Source organism: Monopterus albus, unplaced genomic scaffold (assembly GCF_001952655.1).
Source record: "Monopterus albus unplaced genomic scaffold, M_albus_1.0 scaffold4.1, whole genome shotgun sequence".
NCBI lineage: Eukaryota > Metazoa > Chordata > Actinopteri > Synbranchiformes > Synbranchidae > Monopterus > Monopterus albus.
In genome coordinates this window covers 5,732,871-5,754,072 of record NW_018127884.1, presented here as the reverse complement: position 1 = coordinate 5,754,072, position 21,202 = coordinate 5,732,871, and the positions used below count along the sequence as shown (strand labels likewise).

General features: G+C 41.3%; 2 protein-coding genes across 6 annotated transcripts in view; one reads left to right on the top strand and one right to left on the bottom strand.

Moving 5' to 3' along the window:
• Positions 1 to 83: 83 nt before the first annotated feature.
• Positions 84 to 4,849, bottom strand: dkk3a (dickkopf WNT signaling pathway inhibitor 3a). The gene is made up of 8 exons (XM_020605060.1): positions 4,784 to 4,849; positions 4,066 to 4,388; positions 3,783 to 3,902; positions 3,642 to 3,704; positions 2,905 to 2,997; positions 2,042 to 2,186; positions 1,804 to 1,960; positions 84 to 1,653 (listed from the first exon to the last, which is right to left on the bottom strand). The coding sequence occupies exons 2-8, from the start codon at positions 4,261 to 4,263 to the stop codon at positions 1,566 to 1,568; spliced, it is 864 nt and encodes a 287-aa protein (XP_020460716.1). The 5' UTR covers positions 4,264 to 4,388; positions 4,784 to 4,849; the 3' UTR covers positions 84 to 1,565.
• A 230-nt stretch (positions 4,850 to 5,079) lies between these two features.
• mical2a (microtubule associated monooxygenase, calponin and LIM domain containing 2a) overlaps positions 5,080 to 21,202 on the top strand; it is a 31,605-nt gene continuing 15,482 nt past the window's right edge. For 4 of the 5 annotated variants that reach the window (XM_020605026.1, XM_020605012.1, XM_020605046.1 and 1 more), the window contains exons 1-5: positions 5,104 to 5,191; positions 12,604 to 12,976; positions 17,439 to 17,646; positions 17,955 to 18,071; positions 19,704 to 19,805. In XM_020605026.1, coding sequence (XP_020460682.1) covers positions 12,716 to 12,976; positions 17,439 to 17,646; positions 17,955 to 18,071; positions 19,704 to 19,805 — 688 coding nt within the window. In that variant the 5' untranslated portion in view covers positions 5,104 to 5,191; positions 12,604 to 12,715. Of the gene's footprint in view, positions 5,192 to 12,603; positions 12,977 to 17,438; positions 17,647 to 17,954; positions 18,072 to 19,703; positions 19,806 to 21,202 lie in introns of all 5 variants that reach the window. The other variant, XM_020605019.1, reaches the window with a different exon arrangement.

The window sequence follows — 21,202 nt, the reverse complement described above, 5'->3', positions numbered from 1 at the left end:
ATGCCATTGTTTTTAAAGACAGGACTTACAAGCTGCGGTTTTCAGGAGCTTAAAAACGGTACAGATGTTAAACCTGACAGCTGTGTTGCAGCTTAACATCACTGCACAAGTTTATGGTGTATATATTATATATTCACACATAAACCAAAGGTATTGCTTGAACTGGCATCGCTCCTTTCAGCCTGGATGATAAAAGGGCCAGCCATGTTGATGGGCATGAAAGACAAAGTGCTTACAAGCAACAGCAAGTGTTGGCATGTTTTACAAAGTGATGTTTGGGAACACAGAGAGATATGGGCAACTTCTCCTTGACAAGCCAACACCTGCACTGAATTGTAAACTGTAATTTGAGCCCATGACAAGACTGAACAAGAACTTGGGCAGTTCAAATAGTAATGGTTCAGTAACAATAATTCATTTTTCTAAAAAATATTTCTAGATTAGAGTTAGCAGAAACCACGCGTTCTGTTGCCTCATGATAGTTTTGACCCCGTGTATGAGTATAGGTGTAACACTGAGGGGAGTGATTCTTGAAAGCCCAAACATAATGTACAGTATTATGGCCTGCTACTATGATACCGTTTTACTGGTTATACAATACATGAAGCATGATTGTGTTTGGTTTCTTGTTCACAGTAAATGCAGCGAGACTGTAAATTGGGCATCTGAAAAGTAACTTGTATTTTTGTCTCACTTTATTAGAATAATACAGTACAGCTACTCATCATAGTGTCAGGACAATGTGATACAGGTGATGTGATTACTCACCTCACTGTTTAAATTTGTAGAGTTATTCAGTGTCTAGAGTTGCATTCAGTGTGTTATAGTTACACAGAGAATATACAGTCAGTATGGAAAAGTACAAGTTTTCCACATTTTGTTGTTTCAGACTCATCTTAAAATTGATCCAATGAAATTTTCTCCTCATCAGTGTACACACAATCCTCCACAATGATAAAGTGAAAACAGGTTTTTGGAATGCTTGGTAAATTTATTAGAAATAAAAGATAAATATCCCATTTAAATAAGCATTCAGACCCTTTGTTTTGACACTTGCAGTTGAGCTCTGGTGCATCCTACTCCTATCAATGGCCATTGAGATGCTTCTACAGCTTGATCAGAGTCAACCTGTGCCTAATTTACTTTACTGGATAAAAATTTCAAAACACTTGAAAACACTTTTCACTTTATCATTGTGGAGTATCATGTGTAGACTGATGAATCTATTTTAAGATGAGTCTGAAACATAAAACATATAAAACTTGAAAGTATCTGAAAACATACTGAATCAGTGGTTAGTATCCACACAGGTCTTTGCAAATACGGTGTTTCTTGTTTTTTGTTAGTAATTTCTTAAATCTACATTTTCAGAAACTTTGAAGGACTGTAAATGTCAGTCTCATTTATAGCAAATAAAACAAACGTACTTTCATTCATTGTAGACGCGGTAAAGAGTTACCGCTTCAGCTCGCAAACAAAAGTGATTCTTTGCAACAAAGCTCTGGAGTCAGTGGCAACTCCAGTCTAACTCTTTACAAGGCAATGCGAATCAAGTCAAGCTACATCTAGATTACATAGTCTATCTCTGAGTATAGAGTGTCTGTCAGGTCTTCTTCACTTGAGTCTTCTCCTTTAAGGCACATGGACCCTCTCCTGTCAAAAAAGGAGAGCACAGCAGTGTAGTGTTGGGTAGAAACATGGTTTACATGCATTTAATACCTTGGATTGATTTTAACAAGTCATTCACTTAACAACAAATACATGATTTAGGACATTCTGTGCTATTACATGTACTGTACCCACCCCAGGTGCTGGCAGTGGAGATCTCCTGCACAGGGGCAGTGTTTCTTGGGTCCCTCGTCCTGAATGTCCCAGGACAACAGCTCCATCAGGTGGTTGGAGGCTCCAAAGCAGCGCTCACGCTCAATGGGCTTGGCCGAGCAGACAGGGAAGAGCAGGGCTGAACACACAAAGAGAACACAGAGATGCATTTTCTGACAGCATGGCAAAGCAGCATATACTGTGGTGTGCTGTACTGTACCTTTATGAAAAGCGCAGCAGAGGTCTGGGCTGCAGTCAGCCTGGTATTGACAAGTGGTGCCAGCCTCTCCTTTTGTTGCATTTTGACTGCACTGACCCCATTCACACAACTGCTCACCACAGCACTCCTCATCCTTAGTACAGGACTGAAAAAACAGAAAAAGTGTTTTGTTTATGAGCAAACAACATTTCATCTCATGCAAATACTTGTTTTATCCTTAAAAGTCACAAAAACAAGATCAAAGCCTTCGCATTAACGAGGCTGAAACTCACAGGAACATTAATGATTAGCTAAGCACGATGTCTGCTAACGGTTTTTTGGTTAAAAATAAATGAGTCAGCCGCTCTGTGATAGCAATGAGACACGATCCTATTCCTACATACCCTCTATGAATTGTTGATTTATGGATATGCCAAACTGTGCTCTGGTTATTTCCATCCAGTTTCTCTTTGCAGCGACTGACAAGACACAGATCTTGTCCTATTAATTATCTCTGCAAGCCACGTTTGTTTGGCAGACTGCCAGTATCTCTGTCCCTTTGCATTGCTTTTTCCTCTGTTACATCAGTTCATCCAATGAAGACAGCAGAGAAGCAGCAGTAACTGGGTCTAGTTTCTTCAGAGAAGGCTCTCATTACAAACACTTTTTGCTGTAGATGTCTTTTAAGAAAGGGAAGCAAGGAATTATGCTTTCCTGTAAAACTTAGGGGGCAGTGTTCACAAACAGCACACTCCAGTTACACTGGTGGACAACCTGCAATGCGGTTGAAATGAAACCTCAGCTGACCAGAGGTGACTGTGTGTGTGTTTGAAAGTGCATTTTAATGAAAACTCATTGCCTCCATATAAAGTAACTTTACTTACCACGTCGGTTGCTTTGCAAGGCAGACACCTGGAGTTGTGTGTGTCATAAAAGCAATACCTTCCCTTCCCACAGTCCTCGTCAGTGATGCAACCCTAAAGACAAGAGAGGAAGGACTACATCAAGCTTTTCTAACTCAGTGGTTTGGCCCTAGGATTCTCAGCACTCAGAGGCATCATGTGAAATATGAATTTTACATTTGCAAGAACATGAACGAGCTCTTCATGGCAGATTTATATACAGAAATGTGCTGTATGAACCTTTTTTGTAAAATATGCCAAAACAAATTCAATTTTCTCTGCATATCATGTGACTCTACACAGGATTCAGTCCTGAAGGTAGAGAAACACTGGACTTTACCATTCAATGTACAACATGAACCACTAAATAAATGTAGGTTGCTTCTTTGCATCTAATTCTGCAGGTAGAAAACCTGCAGCATGTTTATAAAGAGTCACCTCCCTCAGTTTTACTGATTGACCTCTCCTGTCCCTATAATGTGTCTACAACACACCGTTCAATGGACTGTAACACTCTGAGGCAAGTACACGAAGTTAATGTGAAGTTGCCCTATGAACAGGGTTTTGTCACAACATTGTGAAGAAACATGTTTGTTTATAAATGTGTTTGCTGCATAAGAAGGCTTCTGTGGAAGTGCTGACTTGTCAAAAGTCCTGTGGGGGAACAAAAGCTCAGCTTACAGACTGCTGTTTAAATAAAATGGCCTGTATGAACTCACATAATCAATATCGTTTCCTAGGTCACTGGACTGGACAGCTGTGGTAGTAATGTTGTTCATCTCCTGTGGGAAGGTGAGACATCTGTTAAGTTTCATTCACAAAGGAAAATACACTATCTCAGGTTTGTTTGTTTTTAGTACCTGATGTACTGAGGTGTGGACAGAGTCATTATCCATCACTTTATCAGAAGCAGTTTCATTGTGATGACTTGGAGGGAGGTTATTGGCATGAGGACTGACGGTGACAGGCTCGCTGCTCTTCTAGAAGGATCCAAGACATTATTTTAGATTTCGGGTGAAGGTGTGCATTAAGTGGTCACATATTAATAATTTAGTCCAAAGACTGTTATCAGCAGTGGGCAGTGAAATGATGCTATGTCATGTTTAAAGCCAGATGCTGATCTAAAGATGACACTGTACCTACTTGGTTAACCGCATCCTCGGGCTTTTGCTGCGGATCCTCTTGCAATTGCTTCACTTCCACAAACACGGGGTCCTGATCTGTTTGTCCGTGGGCGGAATTATCCAGCAGGATATGACTGATGCCTGAGTCCACTATGTCAGGGAGGATAGCACTGCAGACTGCTGGGAGAGCCAAAACTAGCAGGGCCGTTCGCATCATGCTGCTGCTGCTGATGCTGATGCTGCAGTCTGAGTGTGGGGCGATGATGCTGATAAACGTCACCACAGCTGACACGGCTCCGTCACTCCTAGCTCGTCACCTCACGTAAGCAAATTTACAAACACCTATAGAACAAACAAACAAATAAATAAACAAACACTCGCATTAGGTTTCGAAATTTTTGCGGATTAATTTTCCGTTTGTCAGCTAATCAACTCAGCTGTGCTTTGAATACACGTTGTGTCTCAGTGCCCAATGGGAGGTTAATCCCCCACAGCACAAACAAAATCCCATTTATCTTATTACACTGTGGCGGATTCAGAAAGGGTCCAAAACTGATCTCACAGCCTGGACAAATTAAACCACAGCCATTTTCATAGCCTCTGCGTGAAGCAGAAAATGTCTCATAAGTAGCGTTAAACCAGACTGTAGTTTCAGGGTCTGGACACAAGATGGCGACATTTGCTTTTATGGTAAATAGGCTTATATCCGGACCCTGCTGTTTGCGGTGCGCTCTCACCTGGATAATGTTTATTCAGTGGTTTTGTCCATGTGCTGTGAAGGCTGCAGTTTGTGCTGACACGTTGTGAAATGGAGCCTAATGTCTAAGTGGCGTATGGAGCCCGGGGGCCTCGCAAAGCCTGCGTTTTGTAACAGAATGAAGTTTTCTTCTTGATATTTGCTTTTAAAACTCGCAGCTGTCAGCGGAGGGCGGGCGGTCCGTCAGGTTGGTGAGCCAGGGTTTAGGCATGAGAAAGTCTGGATCCTGAATTAAACAGCTGCTGCTCGTGGATGTGCCCACTTCCGAGCACCGCCCTCAAGCACAAGTGACTGAGGACAACACCGGCACACTTCACACAACAGCTCCGGACCTTGTTTGACCAAGACGCTGGAAGTAAGGAGCGTTTGGACTGATTTGAGATATGAGGTGCGTTGTTTTGTTTGATCCCTTTTCACTAAACAAGCAGTTTGTGCGCGGCTGAGACACCTGACAGAAGCCTGACCGAGAGGAGCGACCCTCAGAAACCAAGTAGCCTCTGGATGCGTTTTAATAACATAGACAACACAAAGGCAGAAAGTAGAATTTGTAAAACTAAAACTATCTAGTAGGGTCTACTAACAATCTTAACAAGCATATTAGAACTGTACATCCGACATAGTGTTGGATGGTTGCGCATTAATGATTTTAATATAAAATGGCAATGTAAGATATGTATTCTGGAATGTTTAAGGTTTAGTATAATTACATCTAGTAGTTTAAGTGATAAAGGTGCGCACACGTACAGATCAAAGGTCAGGCTGTGAGAGAATCAGACAGCTGGGCTCCTCTCTGCTCCCTGATAACAGGAAGGTTATCTCCAGTTGGGCAAACTGATTGTTGTTATGCCAGGAGTCACTTTTGAACAAATCCATTAAACACTGGAATGACCAGTAAAGCTGAGCTGTCCCTTGCTTTGTTCGTTTTTCTGTTTGTTTAAAATCCCACAATCAGTCAGTACACAAAATGAGCTCTGCCTGCTTCTTTTCAGGCTGATGCCACCTGCTCAACAGCTTCTAGATTGTAAATGACCCTCAGCCTGTCTTTGGGGTTATGAAGAAACAAATTGCTGCCTGTTAATGCATGCTAGTGTGACTACAGGACAATATTCAGCAACTGCAACTGAACAAATACACAGCTGAACCTTTGGCAAACACCAGGTTATTGAAAAAGCAGGAAAAAATAGATGACTCAAAACTAACTGGTCCAGTGAGGGGAAAGGGAGTCATAAGGAAAACATTTTATGATCAATACGCAAGGCTTTATAAACACCCCAGCATTGTTTCTTCCTCTTTCACGTTTCAGCTCAGCCTGGTATGATTCATATGTCTTCCGAGATGATGCCTGATTCGTCCAGCAACATTTTAAGCAGGGTCAACAGAGTCATGCAAACTGTGGTAGTTCTCCTTCCCACTGCTGCGCCCAGTCATTTCCTCTTTACTTTAAGTTAAAGATACAGTTTACCCTTCACCATCCAACTGTAAGATTCCCATTTTATTACAAATGAGCCCTGCCAGTGAAGGTGCTAACATCTAAACAGTGCTGATACATAGAGTATCTGGTCTCTGGCACAGTCGCTGGTGGTCCAAGTGATTTATGCTCATAAAGATTAACAACCTCACTGTGTATAAACCTTCCGCTGCAACCACATTGTCCTTTTCTTGCTGGAATTTTACTCTCAGTGAACTGTTTTTGAATCCTTCATGTGCTGTGATATAAAATATACAGTGAAGGGTGTGTTACTAAACAAGATAAGTAGCCATTTGGCAAATGCTTTATTAAACAGAGCCTTGTATTTTTGCCAAATAGCTGCAAGGCCTATTTCCTGAACAGATTTAACTATTGATTCATGTTCTTCTCTTTTCAACATGCACAGTAAAGTAGAAGTATATAGTAAGCAGATAACAAGGTTGCGTGTCAGGTCCAAATGTAGCGAGCATTGTGGACTTCACTGTAATACAATGGGAAATAAAATTAACATACAAACTTCCACATTTTTGAAATGTAAAAAAATCAACAGCCCATAAGCTTCAGCACTGCTTTACTATCTTTTAGCAGCTAATTCTCATGCCAGACTTTCATTTTTAGTTTGTAATCATGAGCTTTACTGGAGTTGAACTTAACAACAGTGTGCGGAGATAAAAATAGCCTTACAGAGAGCTGCACATCTCTCTCCTCTCATGCAGCCAAATGAAGGCCTACATTATAACAATCCTTAAGAAGAATTTAAAAAGCCTGTAATTTTATTACCTGGTCCTTTTCACATTTTGACTGTAGATAACCCATCAAAGCATTTCAGATAAGTCTGTTACAAAAGCCTTTCAGGCTGACACTCAGTTGAGTTGCCTGTAAGATTGCAGCTTCACTCTTTAAGCCCTCTTGTTTTCACATTAACAGTCAGTGGTTAAAGCTTCTTGCATTCAGGTAAAGATATAATTATTACTAACAAATGTGGAAAAAGTTTTAACCATTTTTGTAGAAATGACAAATAGTGTAGTTAAAAAGACACATGGACAAGTACATAGAGCAAGCAAATACTGTCAAATGAATCAATGTAAATGGGTTTCTCGCTGCCCAATAAACTGACTGCTTGTGTTTTGTATTGAAGAGAGGCGTAAACTTTCTCCTTCCTCTCTGCAATATGTTTCCTTCTTTGGACACACATGTCCTGACATCAGCGACACAAAAGCGATAGGAGCTCTCAGAGATAGCTGGGGCATGATGTTTGCTGTTCTCTGTAATGGAATAAAACATTTACTGTGGTATTAAAAACAGAAAAAGACACAACACAGCCCTCAGTAATCAGAGAATCAGACACTGCTACCTCAGGTCAGATTTAAATAGGACATATTTTCAGGTACAAGGAAAAAACCACACGTTCGCTTTAAGTAAAGCTTGCTACATTGCAACATACTGTATGTTAGGACACATGACATCTAAACTAACTTCAGTTGGAGCCTCTGAAGGAGGTACAGGGAAACTTTAATAAATGAACCCCAGGGTTTCATTAAAAGTTCCCATCTGGTGGGGACAGAGCCTGCTGAAAAGGGTTTTTAATATCTTAGTCATTCTTTAAAAACACAGAGGTGGAATTTTACAGAGGCATCTGGACAGGAAAGCAGACACGCTCCACAGGAAGAGTTTGGATGGGAGGCGTCTGAGTGGACTTATTCACTTTGTTTCAGCCCTCAGAGCTTTTTGAAATGTAAAATAAGGTATTGTATCTCTTCTGCGTTGCATCATCAGGATTCAGTCTAACTGCCAAAACACTCCTCTTGAACAAAGTCTGTAGTGTCAGGGCTGCTATGTTTAATTCTTATTGTGAGAAGTATTATTTTGTGCTCCTGCTACATTTTACACAGCTGAACCCAGGACACTTGCTTTTTATTGAGCTGGACTTTGTACATTTGTGTGTCCATCAGAGACACTCCTGTTTACAGGTTCTAGCTCTGTGGGTATCTTTTTAGGTCATGTGCTGTTTTCTTCTGCAACATGATTCTTGTCTATTCTGAGCCTGGCTTTACTGACCGTGGGTTTACAGAATCTGCTGTTCCTGCCAGGCTGTAACATTGCCACCTAAACCTTCACAGTGCCCTGCTTTTATGTGGATGAATGAAAGATATCCATGGATATTGGACCCTCATGCCACTCAGTTTGCAACTTGTCTTCACCTTCTGGTTTGTTTCGTACATTTTGATGGATCTCTGCTAATTTATATTGTTCTGATAGCTTCTTTCATTTTTCTTTTTTACAGTCATTGTAATGGTAATAGATTCAATTAAATAGTTTATTGTAACACATGAGAATGTGTAATTAGGGTCAAAATATTTGTTGAAGTGAATTGTTTGTGTGGCATCACCGTGCTCAGTGTGTCCAGATAAATCATGTGATGAACACACCTCGTGGAGCAGCAACCCCGTAGCTTCACAAGCTTTTTTTCTGTTGGTGTAAATGAACAGTTTTCTCCTCTTAAGTTCTGCCAGTGTTTCCGCCTTGCTTCTGATAGATCTTCTTTTGTTTTGGCACTACTGTGTGAAGATGGAGCCAGCTTTCATAAGGCTGGGATAATACTGTGGAGCTCTGGGGCCTGGTGAAGGGCAGAGCTGGTGGACTGATGTTCACGTGGGTGTAAGGTTTTCTGAGGCACGCTGCCTGCTTCTCAAGCCTGCAGCGGGTTCCTTCCTGGTTTTCTCCAGCCCAGTCTGTAATTACACTAGCTGACTGTATGTGCATTTCCCAGCACGCCCGGCATTTTCCTTGTGTTGTCAGCTTCCTATTCTCATAGCCTGAAGCTATGAAGACATTGCAGCTTTGTCAGTGCCAGATTTATTCTGTATGTGTAAACTAAGACGGGCTGTTGCAAGTAGCTTCTGGCTAACGCTTGTTCACTCACTATTGGGTGGTCATACTTATGCTGTACAACGTGTTAAATGCATAATTTTGGGATAAGAATGGAAATATTCTATAGTGTTATTATCAACAAATCCAATGAAAAGATTAAAACCATCCAGGTGTAATAAGTACATGTTTTATATTCCTAACATTCCTTCTATCACACTAGAAACAGATAGCCTGCTATACAGTATGTATACTTGATTACATATCCGCCCTATGAATCTGTGCTGCACAAAGTGCAGATACTTCTCTTTGGGCAGTTTCTCACAGTTGTAGAATAAAGCTAACAGGTTATTATATAAATGATTCAATGTTTGCAAAGACTTGAGTTGCTTTCTGTGCTTTTCTCAGTTAGCCACAATCTTTTTCACTCAATCAGAATGCTTTCTGAACAGACAGAACACTTAAAACCTGCACGAGGTCAAATTCTTTTGATACTTTTAAACATTACATGGTTTAGTCGTGTCTTCTTTCCATCTTTTTTGCTTTGTGTGTCATTAGTTGTATTTTCACAGCCGCTCTGTGGGTTTGTTCTGTCTGCCCACAAGTGACTTTCCATTCTGTCAGACTGGGGTGGTGAAATCACGGGACTCGGTCAGCAACAATGCAGTTTTGAGCACTGACTCTGCTATGAAGACACTAAGTGATACCTGCTCATTAGCCCTTGTAGACTTGTACAACAGATGGTTTTAATATTTGTGCTATTTTGCCACTTTACCTGGCCCTAAAATGTGAAATCATAAGAGCAGTCATCATGTCTTTGTTTCCACCAAAGGCACAAGAGGTCACTGAACACTGGCCAAAATGTCTGTAAAATGATATCAACATTATTCTCTGCTGTTCTTATAACAAGCAGCACTTAAACCTAAAGTTTGTTTTTGTGTTATAGATATTCATTTTACTGGTTTTTGCAGAACAAACCTATTTTAAATTCAGTTGTCAAGACTCCACAGAGACTTTGTAGAAGATAATATGGCCCTGAACACTCCACATACCACATGGTAGAAAACACAGCAATTTTCCTGTCATGGATGAAAGATTAAAGCACCTGCATCGTATATCAGGCCTGTCTCAGTCATCGCCTGTCACTTACTGACAGTCAGAGTAAAACTATGGAGGTGGTGCTGTGAGTAGCTGACTGGTGGAGCCAGCGAGAGGCCGAGCACGGTGTCAGACTCGTGCTGATGGAGCAGGTCAGAGCTCTTCTAGCCATGTGGCACAGCTTACTGAGTTTGAGGATGACTGGAGGAAAGAGGCTGTTTGAAGGTGTTGTAAAGGAGGCTGGGGGTCACCTGGGTGTACAGCATGTCCGTGGGCTGGTTTGCTGGAATCTTACTCTGAAATGTAAAGCAACAACAACAATGTCAAAACAGGGTGCAAACACACGACCAAAGAGGACGTTGGAAATGAATATGCAAATTTTAGCCTGGAGACAAAAGGAGTAACATTCAAAATCTCACACCATTCAACTCTGAGCCAAACATGCTCTAACCCAAGACTGAATGTAGTGTCTGATTTGCATATGGTGGAGTATTTTTCCCAGACTAAAGCTTTCTATGAACAGTTTCATGGCGCCTGAGGCCTTAGGGTGTGGTGTGACAGCAATAGATTACTGTGGGAGTCTGATACAGAGATACACAGCCAGCCTGACCTCTCCTCTAACCCTGCCCATCCCACTCCATGGGACATTAAAATATCAAAGGCAGATTTTTCCCAAAACTTACGGAAGCTGTGGTCTCCTCCGAAGTGAGTGCACACATGGTTAATGCAGAAAATTTCCACATTTTGCCTTGATGTTTAATTCTGGCATGATTTTAAAACTATTCATGCTTGATTGGAGGAGAGAGAGAGAACTACACTGTGTTTAATTCTGTTCTGCTCTATTCTAACAGGAGAGCGTGTTTTAGTAACCTTATCTTTGACACACAGGCACATATTTAAGCACATTGAATGCACATACCTCAGTAGAGGGTGGACTTCTGTACCCAGTCACATCCAATCAGCCTGTGCTGGTGTGGGTGTGCTTTACAATTTGTTTCAAAGACCTCTCTCTTTAGTGCTGAAAACACTGTCTGGTTTTCCTCTGGAATGAAAAATACCACTAGACAAATACTTCTCCTGTCTACTCATCCATGATCTGCGCTGCGCTCTAGGAGTAGAAAGTGCTCAACAGAAACTGTGTTTTTTGGATTTCAATAATATACAGCAGGCTCTAGTATATACAGTCAAAATATTGTGTGTATAAGAATTGCAAACTGTAGAAGTGCCAGCAAATAAATTCAAAGACCCAACAGTAGTATTTGTATGTACTGTATACCATATGTGACGTATAGTGAATATTAGCATGCATAGTCTTGAGTTCATGGAGCTATTACATTAGCCTTGCCATTAAGAAGTATTTTACTTCTATATGGAGGAATTCATGTAGAAAAACTATACTGTCTGAAATTCATGGCTACTACAAAAATATACAACTAGAGCTAGATGGAAAAACGCTACAGTCTTATTACAGGCAAGACTGCTAAAGCTCCCATAGTGCTCAAGGATCTCGTGTCCTTTCTAAAGCTAGAGGAATAAATACTGAGTATGAGGTAATTCTGGGAAGTTATAAGTGGCAGCCCTTTCTACCTTTCTCTAAATGTTCAGTCTTTGACCTTGATTGATGCCCCCCCCTTCCTGATTAATGATTAAACTGCAGCAAAGGAAGCCTTGTTCTTTGGATCTACTGAGATGCACAATACCTTTGTTTATACTGTTACTGTTACTGTTTTATGTTTTACATATGATTCCCATTGTTAAAGTGACATTGTTTTTCCTGCTCAACAGAACCATTTTAATAGTTTTTCCATGGTGGAAATCTAATGTTGCAGGCTGAACCTTTTGTTCTCTGCAGAGCCATCACTGAACCCTGAAGCTGTTAAAAAGTTTGGGCCTGGGTTGAACCAACAAGTAGTATCAAGAACCACAGACAGATCATTTTATAGGTTTAAGCCTATGTGAAACACACATAGTAAATGTGCTTGACAGCTGCTTGACAATGATGGACTGGCTTATTTTATTCTCACAGCCTTGTCTGTACTTGTTAACTTGTGAGTGTGGGTGTAAGCTTACCGAGTTCCAAAAGGCATATTGACTTACGGTTGATAGTGAGTCTTGATGAGGAATGGAAGCCCTCTTGATAATTAGATCATGTAAACTGGAGTCATAGAGCTGATAAAATGCAGCTGTTCTCCACTTAAATTAATTACCATTCTAATCTTTACACAGATTAAATACATTGAAATAATGTAATGAAATGGAACTAATTTTATCAGGCTAATAATAGAATATGCCCAAAGCCATGTGTGTTGGATTCTTTGCCATGAGATGACATCAGACTCTTACGCTATGTGTCTTTTCCTTCTCAGACTAGGCATGGCAGTGCTGGCCAAGCTGTGGGTGTAGCCACATCTGGCAGAGAGCGCTGAAGTAAGAAGGAGCCTCAGCACAACAAAACCATCCCCATTGTAGTGGGGGAAGATGGGAGAGACCGAGGAGGAAAGGGATAATGTGGGGAAGCTCTTTGAGAACTTTGTCCAGGCCTCGACCTGTAAGGAAACCCTTCAGGCCTTCAGCATGCTCTGCACAAACCTGGACCTCGACCCTGCGGATAACAGCACCTTCTACAGCAGTCTGAAGGCAAAGGTCACCTCCTGGAAGGCCAAAGCATTATGGACTAAGTTGGACAAGAGGATGTCCCATAAGGAATACAAAAAAGGCCAGACCTGTGTGGGCACCAAGGTAAGTTTGACGATATACTTGTACAGCTGTGCTTTATACCACAAAAAATTATAGTAATTATAATAATTATTTTACTGATGAGAGCAAGATCTAAAATTAAGTACATATTAAAAGGGATGTTATGTGTTTTGCCCAATAAATTCATGCATATTATATAGAGTAGTTTTGTTATTGCTGGGCATTTTCCAAAGTACACCATACATTGTTTACAATGTATTTCCTGCTTTTTAGGCTGGCTTTTTTGGGGTCATTCTCAGTATGGTGTTAGTTTGCAAATTTATGTCACTGATCTAAGTGCAAGGTGAGGGGTTTATAGGCGTAAATCACTTATTTGATACCTCCGTTCGATAGGTAGTGTATCCTTATACTGAATTTAAGAGTTTCCCCTTTTCTTTCAAAGGTCTTGGATTTAATGAGCACACATGTGCAGTATGAAGCCTGTTTTATTACTCACAGGACAGACAATCTGCTGTTACTTGATCATTCATTTCACTTCTCCCTGGGAGAATCACAAGGTGACGACTACTGTGTTTATGGTAGCTCATTTCTATAACAGTGACAGATGTGATATCGCTCTGTCCCTCGTCTTCATATTCCCACTGTAGCAGCAGTCTTTAAAGGATGTGATGTCAGTGTTTTATGGCCTGACACAGCTGCTGCAGTGGCACTGACACAGTGGGTTTCTCCTTCACAAAGTCTACTGTGCACAAATTACAAATTTATCTTTTTCTAAAGCCATGATATGATGGCTATGATATGATCAGAGTTGAGTGCCACAGTGTGGTTTTAATCCTGAGACTATAAAGGGATTTGCCATTATAGGAATCTACCGAAAGCGTTGAGCTGGGTGACACTCATGGGTTCTGTGTTTGTTTCCACTGCCCTCCATCTGCTATTGAGGTGCGTTCCAGGAGCTAAATTTCGACACCCCTGAGGAGGTAGTACTAAAATCAAGTTCCAGGAACGTGAAGAGGGAGGAGAGGGTGCATACACGCGGAGCAGTTGCCTGTGATTGGTTAAATATCCGCATCTTCACACCTCAGCTATTAGCATTACAAGAACGGTGTGTAAACGCACTCACTGGTGTAGAGGTAAAATGGGAACTTCAGTGAGTGGACCCTGGGAAAAGCGATATAGACATCACATTTCTGCTTGTTCAATAGCTGTTTGATAAATTGCTCATACAGTCTCTGGTACTGGCTGATTGATAAAGAGTGATGTCTGTTCTCCCTCTACTCAGCTGAGTGCATGCGTAGACAGACCTACACAGAGAAAAAACAATGGCAAAACAAAACAGGACAGTTCGCGTCAACCTGGGAGGTTATGCACGGTGAAGTAGGGTGTCGTTGGGTTCCGATAGTGGAAACACATCTTAACACACCTTGATTCAACAGAAGAAGCTCGTTCAAGTTAGATTTAGACTTAATATCAAGGGAAGACTGTGAGAGGCTGGCGACCTGTCCAAGGGTGAACCCCGCCTCTCGCCCAATGTCAGCTGGGATAGGCTCCAGGCCCCCCCATGCAACCCCGTTCAGGAATAAGCGGTATAGATGATGGATGGATTCACTTCTGCTGGATTTATGAAACTCCCCAGATTCAGTTTACTGTACATACAGTAGTACACAGGTTAGATCACAACCTTAAAGCAAACTGCCTCTGCAGTCACAGTTTGACAATTGTGTTTTAGGTTTGAGATTACGTTGTTTGTGTACCTTATAGGGCTGAAGCAAACAGTCAAGTGGTAGAAGCATAAATACATAAAGGAAACATGATAATGTTGCCTTGGGCCTGGGGGATTATGACTGACATTTAATACAGCATACTGTATTTTGACATTTTATAGCCCAGAGGAGTAAGAGTTAAAATAATTTGCTGATTTGGATCACTTATACGGCAGGGGACAGATGTAATCAGGGCAAAGTGGAGCTGGTCACAGGTGGGAAGCTGAAAGGAAGCGTCTGCGTCCTGACTCAGCAGATGTGGAGCCGATGTGTTAACTCAGGAAAAGCCTCGTATCTGTAAAAGTATATCAGACAGTGGAAATATATCCGAAAACGGAAAAGTGTTCAGACAAACAGCCCATCTCTGCTATTGGCTGATAGGCAGATCTAGTTTAGATACAAAACATGCACATTGTGAACATACAGTACATCGAGCTAATAAAACTCATGAAAAACTGGGCTGGCAGGCAGGCTTGTCCAGGCAGCGTTTCCACCACCTGTGTGTGCTTCATACTGAAGAATACCTCATCCTGATAACCCCAGGCAACACGTAATGAAATACTGTGTCCCTCATCACCCACAAGCCCAGTGAAACCACCCTGGAGGTGAGCCACACACTCAGAGATGGAGAATACTGAATGACTAAAGCTGAGTCATATTATTTTTGGTGCAGCAACAGAGAGCCATTTAAGGTATGATGGGGGATTTTGGTTAGCTGCCACTGGGAGCACTGTTAACAGCACCCTCTCTGATTGTCTCACAGAACTGATAGGAGTGGTGCTTCCACATCCTTTGGTTGTTGGGCACACAAGGTAGCAGGAAGTGAGCCCTCCTGTTAAAATATATGACAAACCCCTGTCTGCACATTGCAGGGATCACTTCTGCTGGATTTATGAAACTCCCCAGATTCAGTTTACTGTACATACAGTAGTACACAGGTTAGATCACAACCTTAAAGCAAACTGCCTCTGCAGTCACAGTTTGACAATTGTGTTTTAGGTTTGAGATTACGTTGTTTGTGTACCTTATAGGGCTGAAGCAAACAGTCAAGTGGTAGAAGCATAAATACATAAAGGAAACATGATAATGTTGCCTTGGGCCTGGGGGATTATGACTGACATTTAATACAGCATACTGTATTTTGACATTTTATAGCCCAGAGGAGTACAAGTTAAAATAATTTGCTGATTTGGATCACTTATACGGCAGGGGACAGATGTAATCAGGGCAAAGTGGAGCTGGTCACAGGTGGGAAGCTGAAAGGAAGCGTCTGCGTCCTGACTCAGCAGATGTGGAGCCGATGTGTTAACTCAGGAAAAGCCTCGTATCTGTAAAAGTATATCAGACAGTGGAAATATATCCGAAAACGGAAAAGTGTTCAGACAAACAGCCCATCTCTGCTATTGGCTGATAGGCAGATCTAGTTTAGATACAAAACATGCACATTGTGAACATACAGTACATCGAGCTAATAAAACTCATGAAAAACTGGGCTGGCAGGCAGGCTTGTCCAGGCAGCGTTTCCACCACCTGTGTGTGCTTCATACTGAAGAATACCTCATCCTGATAACCCCAGGCAACACGTAATGAAATACTGTGTCCCTCATCACCCACAAGCCCAGTGAAACCACCCTGGAGGTGAGCCACACACTCAGAGATGGAGAATACTGAATGACTAAAGCTGAGTCATATTATTTTTGGTGCAGCAACAGAGAGCCATTTAAGGTATGATGGGGGATTTTGGTTAGCTGCCACTGGGAGCACTGTTAACAGCACCCTCTCTGATTGTTTCACAGAACTGATAGGAGTGGTGCTTCCACATCCTTTGGTTGTTGGGCACACAAGGTAGCAGGAAGTGAGCCCTCCTGTTAAAATATATGACAAACCCCTGTCTGCACATTGCAGGGATTTAGAGATTGAACAAAGTGATAGCTCTTTCTGCTGTTCAATGAATAGAAGGCCAAAAAAATGTAAATGTTTCCTGAGAAATGAATGATACTTTTGCACAAATTTTTGAAGCTATCAAGACAAGTGGCTGTCCACTCTGATGAGCACAGCAGGGGAAAGTGTCAGAAGTGGTTTTGGTTCTGGATTAAATGTCAGCAAATCAACATTAACAAACAATCCCTCTTGATATGTTTCAAAGGCAGGAAGATAGTTGTGCCAGCACACATGCATCAGTTCTCTCATCTCACCAGTCAAGACGTTGATGTCAGTGAGCCACACATTCTCAGACGCTGTAACCTCAACAAACTGACATCATGCATTCCTGACGGAGGCTGGTGCTTGAATCACATCTTTTGATATGTAAAGGTTTTAGTGATGGTTTACGTATGTTGGTGAAAGCTGTTTGAAGAAATTTCTTTGGTTAATTTCCTGGTAAATGCACTGCTTCAGGCACATGTAAACTCTCTTCCTCATGTTTAGTGCTTTACTAGCAATCCCCACGCACACAGGGAGAAACCATCTTAAGACTTAAGTGCCCTTGAGTGAAACACGCAGCCTCTAAATTCTCAAGTATTTCAGTAAAGTGCTGTTCCCTCTCATGATCTACGTTATCTGGTGTAATGTCCTTTGGTTATGTTAATAAACAATTAGGATGAACCATTTTGCACCACACACGCTCCTGGAAAAGTCTGTCTTTTGTTATTAATATGACAAAGATGATACCGTGATGTGGCTCATTTCTTTGTGCCTTGTGCCGCTGATAAGGTCAGTTTCTCACTCTCTCTCTCACTTAGTGCCTCATCATCGGAGGAGGTCCCTGTGGTCTGCGGACAGCTATTGAACTTGCTTTGATGGGTGCCAAAGTGGTGGTGATTGAGAAGAGAGACTCCTTCTCCAGGAACAACGTGCTGCACCTTTGGCCCTATACCATCCATGACCTGCGGGGTCTTGGGGCCAAAAAGTTCTGTGGCAAATTCTGTGTTGGGGCCATAGACCACATCAGTGAGTATCTGACAGAACATAAAAACCAGGTTCCCAGGTTTTGCTTTTTGGTGACCTCTAATCACATTAACCTCTCTGAACCCTGATCTTCCTATTAAATGTACAGTATTTTATTTTACTGGACACTGAAATTGTGCAGTCTGTATTCAAGTTAAAAACTATGGCCCACCAATTTTAATGGGATCTATTCTGTGTTTTATCTTTTTATTTTGTATGGTATTTTATATTATTTACTTTGTATTGTATCTTGAGAATTAAAACTTGCACGTGTATACAAACATTAGTGTGCATGTGTCTGTGTCCAACAGGCATTCAGCAGCTGCAGCTGATCCTCCTGAAGGTCGCCCTCATTGTTGCGGTGGAGTTTCACATCAATGTGGAGTTTGTTGATTTGCTGGAACCTTCAGAGGATCAGAAAAATGAGGGTATCCACTGACACATTCACTTCCGTTACATGTCCAAACAATAGATGAACCGTGAATTTATATTCTTAGGATTTTTAGTCTAATTTTTTTAGATATGTGCAGTCCCATTTGGGGCCTTTGGTATAATTGTCTCTTAGACGTGTAGTCTTGTGCGGTTTTTATACTTTTGTATATGTTTTTGTGTTGTACTGAGGTCCTGGAGGAACATTATTTCACCATGCACTGTGTCCACTGTACATGGCTGAAATAACAATAAAAAGCTACTTGACTTGACTATATTCATCCACTGACAGTTGGTTTATGACCTGAAAGCTTTGGGGACATTAGGAGATTTAAACAGCTGGGAACTGTACAACTGGGATATTTAGTGAGAAATTTAACAATGTGTAAAGCTTGTTATAAACATCAAGCTGCATTTGTCAGTTTCTTCGACACGTGCGCGACTTCCTGGGAATCATTATTTACCCTCCTACTGTGCAGCTTTGGCTGCTTCTCACAGCTGGTTAGGCAGCATGGGACTTCTCATTCTGCAGTATTTAATTTCCTTCACAGCCACCAGTAAGCACAAGGCAAACATTGGCACTGATCTTGTTTTTCATTCTATTTAGATGAGGTTAGTGGAGGTCAAGTATATTGTCTCACTTCCATTCCCTGCTCAAATGTATACAGTACATACTATATACAAATAGCAGTGAATGAACATTGTTTCCTTTTCTTTTGTTTAAAACAAACCACAGTAGTAGAATCTTTTACTCTCATCTCATGACATTTTACTGACATTCAGCACTTCCAATCCACTTAGATTAATTTGAGAACTGCATCAAGTCAATATGCAGCTGCTTTCAGAGAAAGTTCACATCACTGTCGATGACTGCTTGGCCCTCCCATCCCACAGTGGGCTACAAACTCTTGAGAAGAAAAGAACTTGCATGTTGTTGTCAGGTGTTGTCCCCTTCAGCTGTAATATCAATATTCTGATAAGAACGAGAGCCTTGCCTAAATTTAGACACAGATCTCTACCTCCTGTTCTGCTGTGACAGATTTAGCTGTGCTCTTGACATTATGGAATGCATTTTTCCACATGGTGATATTGCACAACAAACTGCCGAGCTGTTACTGTGCTGGTCTCACGCTTCTGCAGCACCTAACACTGCATACTTAAAATAGATGCTATTAAATCTAAACCAATAATTCAGGCATTTATCATAGTGTGTTACTTGCACAACAATCCACACCGGCACTCTGTAGACAGATGTATTTGACTTTATAGCTATGAAGCATCTTTCATTTTGAAATGAGGCATGAATAGCCATATTTGTCCTTGTTTTACTGGCAACATAGTAAGAGCAGTCTTACTGAAAACTGCAACATAGCAACTATAAGCACCAACAGTGCTGAAGTGTGCCTAATCATTCTCAACATTTGTCTCTGTACTGACAAATTAAGTGGTCCAGGAAGGAGCGATGTTTTGAAGGGGACTGTTGAAATGTCCTTGAACAAAACATCAACCCTTCTCAGTTGAAACTCCACATGGTGTGAGTGGATTGATTGGTGCAAGGGTACAGCACAGAAGGAATATCCCTTGGGTTTATATTATGGGTATTTGACTCTCTGCTTGTTTCTCTCTCTCAGGACTTGGGTGGAGGGCTGCGATCCGACCTGCTGATCACCCTGTGGCTAACTTTGAGTTTGATGTTGTGGTGGGGGCTGACGGACGCAGAAACACTCTGGAAGGTGAGACAGCAGCAAACAAAAGACATGAACAGTATGGAAGAGCTGACAAAGCTGTGGTCCAAATGTTACCTTCCCGCTACACGGATTGAATCAGCTGCCACCACATTGGACATGTTTTTAAATGACAGTAGGCAGCAGCTCAAAAAAGTTAATATTGTCTGATGGTGTTAAAGTAAAACTGGTATACTAGTGTGATTCCAATTAAAATCAATAAAGAAACTCAAAGTTCTACAAAAAGAAGCATTGTATCTTTCAGCTGAACATATAAAATAAGCAGCGTGATTACCAGACAGATTCTCTCCCCAAAGTTGTTTGACTACCAAGCTCATCTGTTTGTGTTATTGTGAAAATCTACGAGGCATCATGTGGAGCAAAGAGTTGTTTTTCTTAAGAGTCGGGGCTTAAATCAGATAAAAGCCAGCACACCTTCTGTTTACTCAACAGCTTGCTGTATCCAAGACATCCCATGGGACTCTTTCTGGACTCTCACTGTCAATAGCTTCTATTGCATTATGGCTGTTGTGAAGCTATAATGAAACTCACCTTCTGTAAACTGTATGAAGCCTCTGATCTCTCCCGGTGGGAGAGGTAACACAGGAAACCGCTAAATGTGGTGTACATAAATAGAGCAGAGCCAAGACTCAGTGCAGCTGCTGGTGTGTGCATTTATACTGGACTCTCTCCATCTCTCTGTCTCACTGTTTCGGCCTCTATCCTAAAAATGCTGTCATCTAGCAACCAATTCACATCAGATGCTTATTCCTAAAAAGGGCATTCTTGGGCAGGACCAGACGTCTAGCTCATTCTCTAATTATGATGAAGCCTGGGGGAAATGATTTTTTTCCTTGCAGACAGCCTGTTTTTGTGGCCTGGCTATGGTAACACAGAGTTAAATGCAATCAGATCAGTGCTCTGCTGATTGTTGTTGCATTTGCTAAAGAGCAATGGGGTGACAAAAACAGGAAAAAAGGCTCCTGGTGATTTTTAACAGCAACAGTATGGAAGCATTGTGGCACATGTTCAGACTCTTACTTCAGCCCCTACAAAGTACCACTTTGATAATGTAATTAGAAAACCTGTCAGTAAAGCTTAATTTAAGTCTTTTTGATGTTTGTCTGGGGTTTTTGGTTTTGTTCAGGACATAGAAAACTTAACACTGAGAGAATCTTGATTTTTTTGTTTTCCTGTTTTTTGCTTCAAAATTCCTGAAATAGATGATCATCACAAGACCTCTTTGCATGTTCATGTTGTGCTTATTTAGATAAAGATTCCTAAAATATTTGAAAAAATACTTTACAAAACCTTTATAATGTTCAATAAAGCATTAATAAAATGAAAGGCTGTTTGATGGTTTTAAAGTTTTACAAGTGCCCATTTACTGCTGTACTTGCAGTGTT